Source organism: Phoenix dactylifera, chromosome 11 (genome assembly GCF_051530095.1).
Source record: "Phoenix dactylifera cultivar Ajwa chromosome 11, Ajwa_hap1_PhDact_Kaust_v1.1, whole genome shotgun sequence".
Lineage (NCBI taxonomy): Eukaryota > Viridiplantae > Streptophyta > Magnoliopsida > Arecales > Arecaceae > Phoenix > Phoenix dactylifera.
The window spans coordinates 23,698,615-23,716,251 of record NC_143200.1 but is presented as its reverse complement, the minus strand read 5'-3'; the positions used below and the strand labels follow the sequence as shown (position 1 = coordinate 23,716,251).

Here is a 17,637-nt window from a genome sequence, read left to right as displayed (position 1 = left end):
AAGAGTCATAACAGGCTTTGCAGATATGGAATAAAAACTGTTACAAGATCATCACCAAATTCACTAAAAGAGTTAGTTCAAGAACAGATGATAATCAAAAGAACTCTTTCTCGAGCAAATAAAACAACTCCTGAACAAAATGTAGGCAGAGTAATACACGCCCCCGCCTCCTTAAGTAGACCTCTGACATACAACCATCACCACCTGCAACTCTGGAATACAACACACAGCTTAATGGAAAAGAAGAAAAACACGCAATATTTATTTCAACTCTCACAACGCAAAGAATACGTAATAAAGAGAAGTTTCCCAAGATATAAGAATCCTGAAGATCAAAATCTGGTATCCAAACTCAGCAGCTTGTATGTAGACGAACTCATTCCACTGTCATTTCACAATTGCCCAAAAGAGTGCCAAGTACAACAATCTTCCACCCAAGAGAAAATTCAACTAGCACTTTCTGCATTGTCATCTGGTACTGGGTTCTCATCTGGTACTGCGTTCTCATCTGGTACTGGGTTCTCAGTAGGCACTTTAATGTCTTCATGTCTGTCTTCAAGCTGACTGAAATTTCCCTTCGCCATGAAGAGCTGAGAGTGGTGGTGCTTGCAGTAAAGTCTGCCGTCATGTGCGATATAGTTAGATGGGCTGATCACACAGCCTCCATGGCTGCATTTGAAGCATGGTCTATGGTATGAGGTGCCATCAAGTGCAACCTGAAAAGAAGGAAATAATACCGGGTAAAATTTTCTGCAGATCCCGAGGATACAGATCTGCACATCACATATTGGTTGTTTTTATCATAGAGATGTACTCAAAAAAAATGGTAAATAAAATAGATGATGAATTTGCAGTTGATGATCATGCAAGATAGCACATCGTAATACAGAAAGTACAGCTGTACACGTAATAGTGTACCTAAACATCATATAAATCAACTGGTATGTTAAAAGTTAACAGAAATGTCTATGCATGTATGCACATGCATGTACACACATTAGGTAGAGCTTCATGTTGCATTGACTAAAAACTTTCGAACATATTTTCTTGGATGATCAATTGATACTGACATGTAATTTGTAGTGAAAAAGGTTACTTAGTTAACATGTCATTTTATAGTAAAATGGGTTTTAAGATAACCATAAAATTGGTTCTTTAATTTACCTTATTTCCCCTAAATTTCTTTTGTTGTATTTTTAATTTTTCAGGGCCCATTTGGTATTGCTTTTGTTTTCTGTTTTTGTTTTCAAGAACCAAGAAGAAAAATGGACTTGACTGAAGAATATGCATGACAAAACCTTGTTGTTCTTTGAAATTGCTTGTAAAATCTTTTGAGCTTTTGGTAACAAAGCTTTATTGCTTTCAAAAACAGGTGAACAAAAAGAGGAATAACAAAAGTTTTGGCAAGTGCTCTCTTCAACATCAATCTCCATGTGGTATTCCACTAATTAGTGGAGGAAAAAAAATGCAAAAACAACAACAACGCCAAAAAGGCTATTAGTTATTTGTATTTTTAATATTTTACAATATACTCCTCGTAGATGGTTGCCTAAATGCCCCTTCCAACTAAGTGCTTCGTAATCTCCTAGTCACCTGCACAATGAAAATACAGGATTTGTATTGAATATAAACAAAATGATTTATTTCCTCTGTGCAAATTCCAAATAAATTGATAGATATTTGAAAATTTATTATGAATGTTAATTGATGGAGGTAAATATGTTTAACCTGGAATTATGATACATGTTTGTTTTGAACATTGAAAGCACTTCTTCTCAATGAAAGATAACTAATACTCCAAAATGAAGAAGATGAATTTCCTCCACTATTCTTGGTGTATCTATACCATATTCTCTGTGCTATTGCATGATAAATGTTGGCAGATAAGGAGAAATACCACGCCACCAAGTTTGGGAAACAAAATTGATGTGGGCTCTACAATTGCTTATCCCTGAAAGTTGATGATGCTTCAAAAGAAACAAGGGTTTTTTTACTGATATGAGGTGGGAAGCCTGCACCAGCTGTAGGAACTCATATTAATAATCTATCTTATGAATGATAAATATGATGATTGGACAGATCATGTGCATGCAGGATAGCTCAAACATACATTAATGTGTACAAGGTTAGGATCACAATATTTAGGTATGAGATTGAAAGACACCACAAGGATCATTGAGGGACTTCATTATCACCTCTGAGTCTGCCATGTGAGTATACTGATAAAGAAGCCATGGTAGCACTTCAAGCTAACAGTTCAAGGTTAAAGAAGCTAGTGTAGCAGGGAGTCCAAGATTATCAATGGGAAGACTGGATCTGCAGAATATCTGTTTTGGACTTTCAAAGCAAACAGCACTAGGTCAAAGTGGTTCTTCAGGTCAAATTTGGGTTAAAGTTCAACTAGATTTAACGAGCATTTTGGATATTTCTTCATTCTAAATAAGAGTTAGTTTAGAGATTCTCTGAGTGTGCAGGCCTTGGCAAAGTGGCAAAGTTGCTCCACTGAAACCTAGCTGTTATAAGTTCAAAATATGGAAACATCCTCTCCGTATGCAGGGATAAGGCTGCATATTTTAGACCTTCCCTAAATCCCACACGGAGCCTTGTGCATTGGGATGCCCTTTTTTATAAAGATCCTCAGGCTCTTGGTAACAAATTACTTAGGAATATTTCTGACTTCTGCAATGCCCTTGGATTCTAGTAACAGCTAGTTGACTGGGATGTAGACAAGCTTGGCTGGCTGTTATACGGAGTCCTATTCGTACACGGAACAATCTATGTGGATGGACCTAATGGACAAATTAGCTAAAAGACGAGCAGGGGCCTTTCTTAGTTATGTCATGTTGGATTCATGACTAGACTCAAACTCATAATGAACTGGTCTCCCGTGACCAGCTATTGCAGAATTTTTGGAAGCCATTAAGCAATGTATTGCAAACCAAATTTTAGTAAGAAGAAATCCTGATTTACTTAAAGGATGTCTTGACAAAGTCAAGTAGCCAGTAACCATTCAGATTTTGTTTTAGGTGCAGTACTAAAAGGAATGCATTATGTATGTGTAGAAGGCTAGAAGCATTTAGCATACATCATACATGTACAAGTCATCCAAATTTGTGACAGTACTTGAGATTAGAGATGTGGACTACATTACTGTGAGGTTTGAATAGTGATTTTTTTTCTTCAAATAAGACTCTTTATTTTTTATCTAAAAGATTTGATGAAAAGTTAATTTTAAATTCCAATTGGTATGATCTTTCACAACAGGTTGCATGGCTAATTGTTATTATATGTTTATCAAAGATGATGTGACCCAGACTTATGCTTAACTAGAAATATGTTAAACATGACGCATGAAAACTGCCTTCTTTTGTTATTCCCACCACTCATAATTCGCATGCAGAGACTATCTGTGCTAGCAAATCCTTGAGGTGCACTAGGAGGCATTTTAAAGTCTCTATAAGTATAGAACTGTCATTTTGTCAAATTTCTATTATGCATATCTTTTTCATTTTCACAGTGAGCATTATACATGATGTTCCTCAACCGGAAAATGCAGATCAGATAGGTCCCACAGGTAATAAAATTTGAGGATGCTTCGGCGTTTCTTGGCTTATAAAAGAGAGAACAAATGCTAAATAAGTTTAAGGATCTTTTTTGGTGCATAAGAGAGTTAGTTGAAACACCACTGTACATATGTAACATGAATGCCATGATTACAATTTCCTATGATAATTTGAATAAATCTTACCAGTACTTGACAATGTACAAGACTGGAAGATGGATGATGTTCCTGTGTAATTTAACCAGGGAATATGAAGCACTGTGTCAAATCATGATGCTTAAATTATAAGGCAATACTAGAATCAAATGTCCATATGAAAAATGGTAGTATTAATTTTGTACAAGCATACAGGCAATGATAATGACAAAGCCATCATGATGTTAAGCGGAAAGTTAGAAGTGCATGTGTTCAAGGAAGCCTGGAAGCAAAATCAATGGGTAACAAAGTGATGCAAACTAATACACTTTAGTCAAATGCAGCAAGATCTTGAAGAGCAGAGAATAGATTCAAGTGGAATCCAAAATGAGTTGAAGCGGGTTAGTATGTTGTGTAGGGAAAGAAAAGCAAAGATGGCCTTTGTGGCAGAAATTATGTCCTTGGATATAGACATAAGGTAAATTAGGCTTGCGATAAGTTTGGATGTTATACAAAATAATGGTATTTTTGGTTTTGAATCTTTTATAAAATTAGTTATGATTCCATACAACTGGATATTTGGTGGTGTAGAAATATTCATAAAATCCAAACAGACCATAATACTGGATATCCCCACTTTGAGTAGAATTTCCAAGTTCATGATCCCCCCACCTCAGACCCACCCCATGCAATAAAAAAGAAAAGAGTGTTTGTCCTTAACCAAACACTTCTTTAAAAAATCTCAACTATTAGAATTTAAATAAATCAAAGGAAAGGAAAAACAACAAATTGAACCTTAATGACCTCCAAATGGAAACCTTAGCAAAGCCGCTTACAAGTACATGGGAAAAATGTTGCAGTTAAGTTAAACTCCTGCAGTGCACTAATAACACTCTTATTGTTGGTCAAGGGACAAACAAAATGAACACAAATTGGAAGATGACAAACAATTCAGTAACATATGTTAGACTGCTATCACTGTTACCAGTATCAATCGCTGGACTATACAAGACAATGGACAAAGAAATGGATTTGCAGACAAACTTATGATTTGGCAATTAATTAACTAAGCAGTGCTGCACATGCTTATATGCTCTCTGATGCACACAAAGCATGTTAAACCATATCTACTTCTAGAGTTTCAATATGAATGACCCCTACATGTACACAGCATCAGCAATCGTTTTTCAAAAATATTCTACTCTTGTTGGACTGAATCTTACATTACAATTAATCATTGCATGCATAATTCATGTGTTAATTTTTTAAAATGTAGGTCATCATGAAACGAATTTACCAAAACCACCATTAAAAATTGCCTAGTTTAGTTATATCTCTTTCAACATAAGGACTGCTAAAGTTAATTCCTACTGACAAATCATTGAGCTAACAAACTTTCAGTACTTTATAGTCCTCAGCCTAAGCACGGCGAGAGAAAGCAGAAATTCACAATGGTCCACAACCATCTCTTCTTTGCATTATATACAGCCTATAATTAGGAGGGAAAAAAGTAATGTAAGAAACAGATGCAAACCTATAAATCAGACATATACATCAAACAGATGTGACCCCTGACAGAAGATTTAAAAAAACGTTTAAAAAAAAATAATTGACAATTTTTCTTTTGAAGAAAGTATCTAATGAAGTTCAAAATTCAGTAAGAGTAGCAGAGAAAGACCCATCTATGATAAGCTAATGTCCCATATATTGTATGAAGAAAATGAAATAATGCATACCTTCTCAATTGGGTAAACAGTTTTCTTGCAAACCACACACTTGTCTTGCGTCCCAACAAACATACTTAAAAATCTGCTATTAGCATTGCTCTGTACAAGATAATCCATAACTTAATTCAAGTGAGTAGACTGGGGGGAACCCAGAAACAAAAGTATAAGTGCAAAAATGGGGACAAGAGCCTGATAAAAATATATGTGGCAGAATACCTCATGACCATTGGACCGGTCCGCCTTAGCAGATCTCGAAGAGCCTAGATTGGCAAAAGCACGGTTTAAGCTCTAAACATGTAATTGTATAATTATCATAAAGAAAAAGGTTGCAGGCATAACTTTCACTTTTCTAATTTTTAAGAATAGAAAGCAAAATCTTTGTTGATGTTCTTTTCAAATTCTCAAAAACACAAATATGTTTGCTGAAGTCAAGTATTTTTATTTTTCGTAAATGCAAAAAGTTCCAACCTTTGGTGCTGATAGTGGCAGTGGTGGCGGTGGCAGCAGTGGTGGTGGCAGCAGCATGACAGTAGCAATGGTGGCAATGGTGGTAGCAGCGGAAGCGGTAGCAGCGGAAGCGGTAGCAACGGCAACAGCAGTGACGGTGGTGGACAGGGTATTGAGTTTCCTAATTTAAAGTGAAAGCAAGATTTACTTGTTTTCTTTTTTTTAAGAAATAGTGAGAAACGTTTATAAAAATAGAAAATAAAAGTAGTAGAGCCAAACATGTTATTTGTCTAGGTTTTTGTGTTTTTGTTTTTAAGAACATAAAAAAGAAAAATAAGCATTGTCAAACAGGCCCTAAAACAACCTTCGAAACTTTTATCCAAGCTGCCAGTCATTTTAAAAAGTTGGTCATAATGAGGCTTGCAGTACAGAACACCATCAATGGAGCTGTAATTGCTGAGCTGCATCATTAAACATCAAAAAGTTTCATTCAGTCCAATAGCATAAGATAACCAGATGCCAACTGATAAATATTATGCATAGTTTTCTTTGTATTCAAAACAAATGTCATGTCACTCATGAGATTGCAAAGGGCATTTATAGATATATTTACAAATAGTATGTTCTAGTTATGCATACTTAAATTTTTCCCTGAAACAGATAATAGAACATCAAGCTCCTGAATAAAATGAGAAAATTAGACAAATGCCTCAGAAATTATAGTAACAGCACTTTGTGAGCAAATAAATGAAACCCAATTATCTGAAGGGCCAAACAGATACATTTAGACTGTCATCGGAACATTTTACTCCTTTGTTTTATTGTTTAATATTATTCATGCAAACCAGGGTACAACGCATTGTTGAATCCAGCAACCAGCCAATCTACCCAATTTGCTAGCCAGATTGCTACCCCTGTCGAAGAAAGCTATCCATTGTTATCCATTAAGCATGCGTTCTTGAATCCACTAACTAGTGCTTTCACAAGAATGGAAAATTATGTAATTCATGGCGATACAGAAAGTTATGGGACGACGGATATCTTTTCTTGGTGATGTAACTTTCACTTGAAGTAAGCATCAAAATCAAATAGCATGAAGTAGAAAGAGAAATGAGAGGGAATATAAGTTGCCTTGCGGAATAGACTCTTCTTCTAAAATTTTAATATGTTTCATTTTCATATTCTATTGAACTTTTCCAACTACTACTCAAAAGTGAATCTTTATCAATCAAGAATTATAAGAAATTTCAATACAGAGTAATAAAATTAAAAGAGTCTCCGAGTTAAATCAGCACGTATTAGTTAAAGCACCATAAGGATGTCTTGCACAAACGAAGTTACATACATACTGAAGATTGGCGAAATTTCATATCCATTACACTTGCAACATACTAGCACGGTAGCAGCTTATGCATGTAACAAAGCTAGATAGGTCCATTTTTGTTTTGAGAAAATTTGATTCTTTTTCCTTCTCTTGCTCGAATTGATACCTAGAAATGATAAATTTGCTAGTGCACAGGTTGAATACTTTCTTTTATAATAAAGAAAAAGATTTAATCACTCTGAAATTGTCCTTCCTGTTCATAGCTGAATGAATGTTGATCAAATTAATGCAAGACACAATCATCGCTGACTAATTACCCTACTGTACAGAGTTCAGAGTACTTCTATATCTGGTGGCCATAATTTTAGAATCCAATCCTAGAGAAAATTCACCATTTGGGGCCTAGCCAAGCAACTTGATCCCCTCTTTCCCATGGAGAAGGTCCAAGGTTCGACTTGTGTTGTGTATCCGGAATTTCTAACTTATGTGGCCGTGGAGACCAGTGGAACTTGATATGAGCTAGATATAGTCAAAACAGTGAGGGCTGTGCTCAGATGCAGGGTCAAGGAGATGATGGAGGACGTGATGGAATGCTTAATCCAATGATGAAGCACAAAATATTGATTAAGATGGACAATAATCTAGAAAAAGTTGGTTGATTATTGATATGAGGCTATGGCATGGTCAGATGACCTATTGGACCCACCCAAATCATTTGCTTGACCATCAGGGCCAAGGTGGTGCAGGCGGGCATTATTTGTATTCAACCTAATCAGACTAGAATTGCCTGTCTAGGATTCATATTAGAGAACAACCCCCCGCCCCGCCCACCAAAAAAAAAGGGAAAGAAAAGAAAAGAAAAAGAAAAATAATCCCATCCCACTCTTCTCTTCCAAAAGAAGAAGAATCTGTGAAATGCTTAGCGTAGAACAAAATCATAGCTCTGTAAGACAGACAAGGACCATTATAATATACTTTTCATATGCCGCATGTAATTTTTGTAAGAGTCATATAATCTGTTTTGCTCAGATGCCTTTTTGTCTATGGAACTTGACACTAGTTGGTTGCAGACTAAGGGAGGTATCAAAGACCTGAATTTTCATTCTTTGAGGATTTGTTCCTACCCAAAAGTTCATAATCTCTAGATCATGGATAAATGTCATTGTACTTGTAACCTATTAACAATTGCTAAGCAAATGTTGTTATAACCTATTAATAATTGCTAAGCAAATCTTGTTATTAATTTTTTTTCAAGAAAATGAGGAAATTAATTGATTGCAGCAAGGTAAGGCACTCATCAAGAATGGTTCTCTTTTTAATATAGCATAAACCAAGCAATTAAATAAGTAATTGATTATTTACTTGCTATTAGCTAATAGGGATTAGAAGAATGGAAAAAAAAAATCAATCAATTAAATAAGTGATTGGTTATTTACTTGAAGCAGCTATTAGCATAATAGGGATTAGAAGAATGGGAAAAACAAAATGCCCGTGATGATGCCCACACGGATATTAGCTTTTTTTCCCTTGTATATTGTAGTCAACTATGCAATTACACAAAACTTATCGAAGAAACATCTAAATTACATAACCAAATTAAATTTTAAAACATGTTTGCCAATTTAACAGGTTAATTTCAGAAATTCACTCATAGGTTGACATAAATTTAATTCGGAAAAAAAAAAGAATGACAGCAAATGAAAGAATAAATAGATTTTGTCAAGTAAATATCCAGTAGATATTACACATAAGAGGCGCAGATCCATGACAAATAATACACAGGAATAAACATTTTAAAGAAAATCGTGCACCACCTACAGAAGAAGAGAACGAAAGACATGCTTAGATGTTGAAATCAAGAGACACAGTAGAAATCAGACAAATCGGCAAAAAGAGTAGAGCCAAATAAAAAAAAGAAAACAAAAACGATCAATTACAGCAGCCATGGCAACAGTATTCCAATCTGATACGCACCAGACCAGAGCATACCTTTCCTATCTTATTGCTTTCTTGGGGGAAGGATGGTAAAAGGAAAACGGAGAAGCTTATACTTAAAAAAAAAAAAAAAAAATCGAGCCAAACAAGATGAAGAAAGAGAAAACATAAGGAAATAAATTGCGTCTAGATTAAAGAAAAACGTTCAAGAATAACAGAAGCCAGGTGGCAGAGAGGCAAGAAATCAGAACAGAGGCGAAGAAGACCCAAGAAGGCAATAAAGATGGCAGAAAGGAAGAGGATGGAAATCAATTACCTTGAGGGTTCCTTTGCAGTGGTGGCAACGGAAGCAGGCCTTGTGATAGACCCTGCCATCAGCGGTGAGCTGATCCACCAAATATACCGTCTTCTCGCACGCCTTGCACTTCTGGGTCGTCCCTCCAAACGCCCCCGACGCCATCTCTCTCGTCCCCCGACCTCCTCTTCCAAATAAAAAAAACGAAGCGAGAGCCTGTGGTTCTTGGACCGGAGAAGGAAACGAGGGAGGAAGAAGAAGAGAACGGGAGGGGAGGAAGAGGAGAAGAGAGATGGGGACGAGGCGGCTTTTCTTTGTTACTGTCAGAAAGAGAACAGCTCAGCAACGCTGTCAGAAATAACGGCAGCACGCGAGAGTTGGCGATGGCGCTGCTTTAGCCTCTATAAAGTATTCTTGTTCTTATTCTAATATTCGACGCACTTGGCCTCGCCGGATTGTCATCACGGGCGCTTTGCTGTGGTAATGCCTCTGGTTTGCTGTGCGGCCCGCGACGGCTTTTTCTATTGTTCGCTTTTCGGCTCCCTTCTTTTGCTTTCGAGGACGGACGGCGCCATCCCGGGTTTAAGCGTAAGCGTGCGAGCGCGAGGCTGCCCCTCGCAATAAAGCGTCATGCCGGCGCTCCGAAAGTCCAATGATGGATGGACCCGCCAAAACAGTACACAATTATTTTACTTTGATGGCGAGAAAAGTAGCTTCTCCGAGCGCCTTCTCGCGCCTGGCAACGCCCCGTGGATGGCAACAATGCGCGCGGCAGTCCAGATTGCCCTGATATCAACGGACACATGACACGCACAGCAATTACCTAAAACAGAAGAAGGAGTTTATACGACGCTGGAAAAGAAGAAAAAAGCAACCTTCTCACGCCGACAACAAAGAGAGTTAAAAAAAAATAAAGAAAAAATATATAAAATATAAAAGGACTAATTGGGTTCTCAGGAAAAAATAAAGAAAAAAAATATGATTAACAAAAAAAATACCTTAAAAATTTTAAATAATAGAGATAGACGGAATGATATAAAAAATCTAATTTTCATTGATTAAACATTAAGATTTTTTTTTCAAAAGTATTCTTAAACTTTTAGATAAAATGACATAAATTTTTTTTATTAAGAGCACAATAGTTACTTCATGCAACTTTCTCTAAAAAATAGATGATTGCCTAAATATAAGCCACTCTAGAATGTCCGATCTCTTATTGTCAATCAAGCATGCAAAAATTATTTTTCTAAGCATAATATACCTCGGCATTAGCTTTTGAGAAAAAAATCAGAGAAAAAAATTCTTCCCACAAACTAAACAAGTCTAAAGATAGAGCGCAAATAAATATTCTAAATTTTCAAATTTCATATTCTCAACTAATATACTAATGGATTTATATAAACAATCCAAGATAAATATAAGAGTTTGCATAGAAATAGACTACTGGAGTCCTTGAAAAATCTAATTGTATAGTCTACATAATTTTAGTCTTGTAGTCTACCTAAAAATAAAATCCTTTAGTTCTCAAATAAAACATTTTTAATCTATAGATTTGTACCTAACACAAATTCATCTAGATTTTTTATTTCTAGACAGTTGCTAGAACAAAAAACAAGAAAGAGAACAAATGACAACAAGCTTTTAGGTAGGGATGAGCATGAAATCAAGCTAGGTTAAGTTGTAAATAAGTTTTGATAGGGTCTATCATAATTTCACTTTACTTGCTTATGCTAGGAGTTTGAGAATGGGTTACCATCCAAATATGTTGCAAGTTGCGTTCGCATCAATGTTGACTACATATCAACAAACACCTTAAATGGATCATGCACAAATACAATTAGATCTTATTGCGTAGGGCAATATGACATTGGACGTATTTGTTGATGCTCACATCACTTTGGTGCGATTGATTCAAGTCTTTTGAGTGGCAAATAAATGAGATAATCAATTTTCGTCAATCAAAATTTTCTTGGAATTGGATCTGCCAAGTGAATAAAACTCTTACTTTTTCCCAGCCTTTCTATATTCCTGTAGTAGATAAAATGCAATTTTGATTTATATTATGTTTATTCAGATCTTAACATTATATAAAAGTGAAAATTATTTCTATTTTTTTAATTTTCTTGACACCGCTAATTAAAATTTCCTGCCAAGGAATCATAAGAGATCTCTCTATCTCTCTCTTTCCACCCTGACCAAGCTTTAGTCCTAAAAAAAGTGATGGTGAAAGACCCCCATTATGTGTATGCAAGCAGTTCTCTTGCCATGCAGCAAAAAAAGGATTTGTATAACTTATGAACTTTGATGCCACGTATAGGTTGGTTGTTATGGAGCTGTTGGATCAGAAATTTGAGACCCTACGAACTTTTCACGTGCATATAACGAGCCTTTCAAACCATTTTCCATATTAAAAACTCGTTGACTTTATTAGCATGTCAATCCATGACCTTTCATTCACGATATCCATTTCTTTTCTGAATAGTAGTTAATTTATCTCAAAATAATTTAAAATTTATGATTGAATTCACTTGTTGCAGGTCCCAAATCTCTGCTAGCCACATTCATCCCCCCATGAATCTTAATTAGTATATAAATAAATAAATCAGTCTCTATTGTAGAAACTTGCTTATCCTTATCTTTAAAACACATTGCGTCTAGATCCCTGTTGCTATGTCGAAAAAATGTTGAAATATGCACTTTTGGACTTTCAAGTCTTCCTAGCCAGACTAGGATGAGCAAATGTTTAAGCTTAGGTGGGTTGGGTTCAATTTGAATCTAGACTGTTTCCACTTGCAGCCTAAAAGCCATTTTGGGTTTGAGATGTACATACTAATTCAACATGAAAGCTGGAATTATACATCTCGTTTTAACACGTCCATTCGATGAGATGATTTAGAGTTTTTGTCCTAACCAAGATGTCAATTTGTATTAGTACATGGCATCCATTGATATAATATACATATATTGGCCTTTATTATCTTAATTGGTATAAACCAATAATTTTTGAGATGTTTGGTAGTAGGGGTAGCAACAAGTAGTTTCATGTCGGATTGAGACATGGATCTTAGGAAAAAATGTCAACATAAACTTGCATATTTATTAAACACGTTATAAATCCAAAATCGAATACGATTTGTTCATTAAATAACTAGCCTAACTTGTCCTTCATAGTCTGTTTAACAAATAGATCAACTACGTCGTGTGTGTATATATATATGGCTAGGTTAAATGTAACTTAATCGGTTTGACTAGGTTGAATAGGCCATAAATGAGTTCAATCAAACCTTGTTAAAATCGGTGTTCTTCGCTTTAGCCAAATCCAAACATATTTATCTTAGGTATGTTACAATCGGGTCATAAACTGCCACTTATAGTCGACAAATATTTTTAATAAAAAAAATGTATAGTAGTACTTGCTAAATTTAGATTTACATTACCATTATAGATTCTTTCGGTGCCAACATATCAATTACGATATTGAAAACTTTTGAACATTTTCAAATATTCCCACTTTCCATTCCAGTAAAGATAAATCAGCACATCAGTTCATCTTTTCTTGATCACCCACTGGATCATCTTTTTAAATCTCCCTGCTTTCTATTTAATACAAGATAAAACAAAGATATCTGTTCATTTTTTCCCTTCATCCACGGAGATGATTGGCATCCAACCGTTGGCGTATCCAGAACGAGGGCCAAACTGGTTTTTGTGCAGCATGCATGGGAATTATGGTTTATTTACAGCTCTAACATCCCTTTAATCCCTATTTACGTATTTGTTGGTATAGATATAGCTCTAAAATCTGTTTCCCTTTAAAAATCCTGGACCAACCAGGTTTAAGTTCTTGGTCAATTACAGGTCGGTCTGGGTCCGCCGGAGCCACTTTCTCCCCAACTAGCGCCACTGAGGGACGGGTAAGCACGTGCAAGCCCGGCCATTCCATCAATCCTTTCGCCAAGCCCCACCAGCCCATCCCAACGCGCCCGATCAACGCCATAAAACGGTCTCTCAAGCCCAGTCGGCCCAAGCTGGATTCGTCGTCAAGGGTCCGAGCTACAGTGTAGTGGCAGCGAAGGGTATCAGATTTTTGATATCTCGGCTTTTGGAGCAGAGCTGCGGGCAACCTAGATGGGCATGTGCTATGCACGATGCATGCTTCAGACGAGTTCAGTCATTCTGGAGGATGACTCGGCCACGGTTATCAGTTGGGTCCAAAAGAGCCTGAACAGTGTCGGCGGAGTTTATTCCTTGCTCAGCGATATTTGTATGATGGTGAATGAGGGTGTTACATTTCAGGCTACACATGTATATCGCGAAGCTAACAGGGCGGCCGATTAGATGGAGATATATGTAGTGAGCCACTCTAGAGGCACCCTATGGACGGGGAGGAAGGGATGTCTAGAGCGTGAAAAAAAAAAAAAAAAAAGAAAAAGAAAAAAAAAGAAAGAAGTCGGCCCGCACCATCGAATGTACCTTTAAATGGCGCTCCGAGTCCCCCTACGCCACCACTAGTCCGCTCTGCACCGCTTTAAGAGAGAGAGCGGCTGTCTTCGCTCTCGTCCTTGCCCTCTCCTCTCCCACTTCCCTCCTCGTTCCTGATCCGCCCCGCCGCCCATCCCACCTTCCTCGGCTTCTAAACCCTAGGGTTAGTGCTCTCTTTCCAAGGGCGATAGCCATCGCCCGTCGATCATGCCGCTCTTCCTCTCCGAGGAGGAGTTCCGACTCCTCTCCCACGACGCCGCGGCGGTGGCGGAGAGGGCCGATGCCGTCATCCGGGACCTCCGCTATCAGGTCGACACCGCCAAGGCGGAGAAGGACGCCGCCGCCATTGCTGCCGAGCAGACCTGCGCTCTCTTGGAGCAGAGGTACGAGTCCCTCTCCGACGACCTTGCCCGGCTCCGGTCCGAGAATGCCCAGCTCTCTGTCTCTGTCGAGCAGAGGCTCTCCGAAATCGCTGAGATCCAGGCCGAGAAGCACCAGCTCCATCTCAAGGCCGTAAGATCCCCTCACCTTCTTTCTTGATTTTTGATTCTTGAATGTTCTCAAGGCCTCTTGCCCTATCCCTGCCGATCGCCATTCTCCTCATTCGCTTCTTGATTCTTGGTTGTTCTCAGATTGGAAAGGATGGAGAGATAGAGAGACTATCGTTGGAAACGGTGGAACTGCACAAATCCAAGCGCCAGCTTCTGGAATTGGTTGAGCAAAAAGATGTGGAGATCAGGGAGAAAAATGCCACCATCCAAAGCTATCTCGATAAGATCGTGAGTTTAATTCTTTTTTCATCGATGCTTGTATTGCAAATGTAAGATAGCATACCTTGGAATATGAATTGGGAAGGCATTTTGATATATATTACTATCTTTAGATTTTATTGCATAATTTACTATTTGATGCGTTTTTGTCTCCTTTATGCACTAGACATATCATCCCCTCACTTCTCATCACTAGAGAGGTCAAGTTTATCAAACCCTTATATAATATGACTTTAATGCTATATATGATGTTATCTATTGAAAGCACAAAATATGTCAATTTTTACAATACATAATGTTTATGTGATTTGTTATGAGCTGAAGCGGCTTCTTCTGCGCTTCAGTTGAGTGCTAAAAGGAAAAGAGTTGATGCCCTGCATACATTCTAGATGTTTTGCATACATTCTAGATGTCCTGCATACATTCTAGATGTCCTTGATGCTGGAATAGTAACGCTGAACTAATATCACTGCCTTCTGGCGATGGAAGAACCTTTGTGCAATATACCTGTCGATTTTTAGATTAAATAGGCACCATTAGTTAACCTGGTGATTATTAGAGGCGATGATTTTGCAAATTTGCATATAATCAATATAAGAGTTGTGACTTGCAATTCTAGAGTGCTATGATATGCTGGGTTGCTATTGGCACTTTTTGCCTGTCGCATGTTTGTCTGGGTCACTTGTTATGAAAGGGCACCGCATTGTCATCTTTGATGCAATTGGATTTACCATAGTATTCATTTTGTGGTTCAAAACAAGTAAACTTCTTGCTTTTCCCTTCTCAACAGGTTAGTTTGACAGATAATGCTACTGCAAAGGAGGCCAGGCTGAATGACAGTGAAGCAGAATTGGCGCGTTGTCGTGCTACATGTAATCGTCTTACTCAGGTCAGACTAAAGTCTTGACAGGGTCTTGTTCTATGGTTGGGATATGTGGATAACTGGAATTCTTCTCGTATTTGTTTGTCTTATGCTGGTTTCCTTCCTTTAATTGCCAGTTAATAATACAGATGAATGAGATTGATTATTTATTTATAATTGTGTAAGACACTATTATTAGGGTTATTAGTTGGTTGTTTCTCTATGAAATTTGACTTGGACGGTCTTTGAAAAGATCTAATCAAGCCAAAATATTTAACTTGTTGTTGGGACAAAGGTAAGCTCAATTTGAATTTCTATCATGGATGGTGGACGAATCCTGAACCTAATTGCAATTAGGTAGAAAGTGGACATAAATAGGCTTTAATTAGTCTAGGCCCAACCTAACTTCTTGTAAGACCCAACCTGATCTACTAACTCAACTTGCTGGCATGTTTTCATAATTGTATTTCACAACCAAAATGGCAATGACTTGTTTTTTTTTTTCTTGATGAATTCCATTGCACTCTAATATTTTGTCATTAAAGAAAATCCTTTTGGGTCATTGGTTTTCCTTTATTTACGAACAACCTTTTTTTGAAGTCTATACGATCTATTACTTTGGTTTAAGTTCCATATTTTAGTTTAATTTCTCACTTTTGCCCTGTTCTTGAGATGGCAAGGCTACTAAATATCATTTTGTTGCTATTAATGCAATCAAACTACTAAGGGCTTAGAGCTCTCCAAAGCATAGGTAAATAACAAGGGGACATTATGATCATATATATCTTCACCAAGAAAACTTAGCTAATTATGAATGGCCATGTCTTCTTATTGAGAAACCTATATAGCTTGTCTACAAGTTTTGCGAAGCCATTCTTGAAAGAAAATTATAGTTTTTTGTCATTTTATTTATAAAACTCAGCTAATTTTAAATCAATCTTGTACCTATCCTGAGAAATAGAGGTTTCTATGTAGTTATTCTTTTTTTTTTTTTTTAAATTCTTGGGTCTTCTTATATATTTTTATTTATCTTTTTTTGATCTAATAGCTTATAGTTTGTATATTATTCAGTTTATATAAGGTGATTATCAGATGATGTCTAGGTAATTGCAAGCCATGCCCTGTCCCATACTTTGTGACATGTTATTAAATAGTTATGGCCTATGCCACTCTTTCCCTAGCCTGTTATGATACGAGCATGTAAAGCTATCAATACATGATAACCTCATCTAATCTCCATAGCTTTGAAAGATGTCTCAACTCTCAACCTTTCTGAACTTTGCAGTCCCTGCATAGTGCTCTTATATTGCATTCCAGCTACCGAAGGTAGAAAATGGGATGCACTTTTGTTCCTTTCTATTGAAAACTTATTTCGATTTTCTTTCTGTATCCATGGTTATAATCAGCACAAGTATATGATATGTTATGATGAAAATCCAAATTGTTTCCTTTGAGATGATTTATAAGTTCAATAGTCATGAGTTCCACATCTTGTTTTAATTAAACTGGAAACTAGTCGGCATTTATTAGCATCCTCCCATCTTTTGGTAATATTCATTTACATTGTTGCTTATTCTAAAATCATTTAAAGGTTTCTGTAGCTTTGGATGGTTTTTTGTTGCTCCATTATTCTTCATCACCCCCTCCCCAAGAACACATAGCCACTGTTAGTATCTTGCCAATTACTTTGTGGACTTGATTATGAAAATGGAATGGATGATGTTTACTTTAGTACATATGCATGAGCAGGAGAAGGAACTTCTTGAACGGCATAATGTTTGGCTTAATGAGGAGTTGAGCGCCAAAGTTAACAGCCTTGTCGAACTACGTAAAACACATATGGATGTTGAGGCAGATTTGTCTGCTAAACTTGCTGATGTAAGTGTGCTAGTTCAAAAATATTCTGACAATAAGAGTGAAATGTATCATTAAGAATATTTGTCTTGCAGTTTGAAAGACAGATGAATGAGTCTTCAAGCTTGTTAAAACGGAGTAAGGAAAGAGTAACTGAACTGGAGATGAGAATCACGTCCTTGGAAGAGGTATCATGTCATTTCATTTTATTGTGATGTTGAGTTCATTCTTCTATAGTTCTGTC

At 36.9% G+C, this 17,637-nt stretch overlaps 2 protein-coding genes across 5 annotated transcripts in view; one reads left to right on the top strand and one right to left on the bottom strand.

The window, feature by feature from the left end:
* Nucleotides 1-38: 38 nt before the first annotated feature.
* Nucleotides 39-9,979, bottom strand: LOC103710027 (LIM domain-containing protein WLIM1-like). Of its 2 annotated transcripts, none has more exons than XM_088707334.2 (5): nucleotides 9,447-9,979; nucleotides 6,236-6,332; nucleotides 5,641-5,684; nucleotides 5,434-5,523; nucleotides 39-1,593 (listed from the first exon to the last, which is right to left on the bottom strand). In XM_088707334.2, exons 1-5 carry the CDS (start codon nucleotides 9,588-9,590, stop codon nucleotides 1,567-1,569), a joined length of 402 nt encoding a protein of 133 aa, XP_088563460.1. In that variant the 5' UTR covers nucleotides 9,591-9,979; the 3' UTR covers nucleotides 39-1,566. The 2 variants fall into 2 exon arrangements, with proteins under 2 accessions (XP_088563460.1, XP_008793824.1); XM_008795602.6 differs by having other exon boundaries at nucleotides 39-716.
* A 3,837-nt stretch (nucleotides 9,980-13,816) lies between these two features.
* The window catches only part of NUA (nuclear pore anchor), a 58,865-nt gene continuing 55,044 nt past the window's right edge, over nucleotides 13,817-17,637 (top strand). For 2 of the 3 annotated variants that reach the window (XM_008795601.6, XM_008795599.6), the window contains exons 1-5: nucleotides 13,930-14,420; nucleotides 14,540-14,686; nucleotides 15,468-15,566; nucleotides 17,289-17,417; nucleotides 17,489-17,581. In XM_008795601.6, the coding sequence (XP_008793823.4) occupies nucleotides 14,115-14,420; nucleotides 14,540-14,686; nucleotides 15,468-15,566; nucleotides 17,289-17,417; nucleotides 17,489-17,581 (774 nt within the window). In that variant the 5' untranslated portion in view covers nucleotides 13,930-14,114. Of the gene's footprint in view, nucleotides 14,421-14,539; nucleotides 14,687-15,467; nucleotides 15,567-17,288; nucleotides 17,418-17,488; nucleotides 17,582-17,637 lie in introns of all 3 variants that reach the window. The other variant, XM_008795600.6, reaches the window with a different exon arrangement.